The sequence below is a fragment of the Plectropomus leopardus genome, unplaced genomic scaffold, assembly GCF_008729295.1.
Source record: "Plectropomus leopardus isolate mb unplaced genomic scaffold, YSFRI_Pleo_2.0 unplaced_scaffold13880, whole genome shotgun sequence".
NCBI lineage: Eukaryota > Metazoa > Chordata > Actinopteri > Perciformes > Serranidae > Plectropomus > Plectropomus leopardus.
The window spans coordinates 435-1,925 of NW_024614814.1; the positions used below are offsets into that span (position 1 = coordinate 435).

Consider the following 1,491-nt stretch of genomic DNA (forward strand, 5'->3'; position numbering starts at 1 on the left):
TTTTTGTTAAGTTCAGAGGGGATTTTTGTCATTGTGCTTTGCTAGCTGCACAGTAGTACACTGCACCCTGCGCAGGTCCAGTGACTTGGATGATTAGAGAGCCGTTCTTTTCTTTAGCCCCCCCCAAATCTCCAGAGATATTGAAATGTCTTATATATTCCTCCTCTAATTTAACATTTTGGAAATTCAAGTATCCAATGAGTTTCATCGCTGTGTCTCCAGGTGACTGCTGGTACCAGAGCATCACCCTGTAGTCAGTTTTATCATGACTGCAGAACATCTGCACTTTGTCTCCAGGTGTTGTGATGAGATCAGAGGGAGACTGACGGACGTCGAGACCCAGGCAAAGACCTGGACAGAGAAAGAAAATATTTATAATTTGATAGATCATAAATTTAAAATGAAGCAAATTCTACAATCATAACAGCTTATTGTATTTGAGAAAAAGTTATAACCTGATAAGCAACAGAAAAAGACAAAACAGATCATTTTAGCTTCCTGAAAATAAAAGTTACTCAAAAGCCTTCAGATAAGAAGCCAGAGTTTTAGAGGTTTAAGTTGTTGACATCAGGTCATCCTGACTGTCACTGTGAGCGATGGAGACCCATCTGATGCCTCTACTGAGGTCTGAAAAGGGAAGTGAGGAAACAGCATCACTCTGCAGCGACTGACAGTGGCGTCACATTCAGAGCAGATGCCTGGGAGGTGTGTTCAGGTTTCAATCCAAAACCATAGATTTTGATAAAAGCTGGTTCAGGGTTTTTGTATAACGGAGCGGGGATCTGCAGTCAGCGTGCATAGCTGGCTGCACAGTAGTACTCTGCACTGTGCTCAGGTGCCTTTAGGTTATCTATGAACAGAGATCCATTCTTTGCTGTTTCTCCACTCATATCTCCAGCGATAGTAAAATCTTTTTTAAAAGCCTCTTCCTGTTCTATGTTGCTGTAATACACATGTCCGATGCGTTTCAGAGCTCGATCTCCAGGGGACTTTTGGTACCAATGCATGGATGTGTAGTCGGTCTTTTCGTGGGTGCATATCAGCTGGACTTTGTCTCCAGGTCTCCTGAGAAGTTCTGGAGGACTTTGGTCGACTTTAACGCCCAGACAAACACCTAGAAAGAGAGAAAACAAATGAACCTTGTAGAAACTTTAAATGTCACGATTATTCCTCATTCTCCTGAATGATAAAAGTGATTACCAATGAGCCAAGATAAAATAAATAATGTTGGCATGTTGACGTCCTGTCTGAATGAACACATAACACTGAGCGGTTCTAGAAACTCCACAGTTCAATATTGACTCTTTTAGTAATGCCCTGCTGCGTGTGTTGATCTCAAGAGTATTTCTGAAGCTCCAGCTCCACCTACTGGAATGATATGAAAGTCAACATTTAGTTTGAAACTCACCAAATTTATTACCGACCAGTTTTTGTTCAGCTGCTGGCACTTCTCACATCACTGTGTTTGCTGACGGCACAGAAATACACACC

General features: G+C 41.9%; 1 gene segment (V, D, J or C); it reads right to left on the bottom strand.

The window, feature by feature from the left end:
• Positions 1-720: 720 nt before the first annotated feature.
• Positions 721-1,251, bottom strand: LOC121964066. The segment is given in 2 exon segments: positions 721-1,114; positions 1,201-1,251. Coding segments are annotated over 2 exon segments (360 nt in total).
• Between the last annotated feature and the right edge of the window lie 240 nt (positions 1,252-1,491).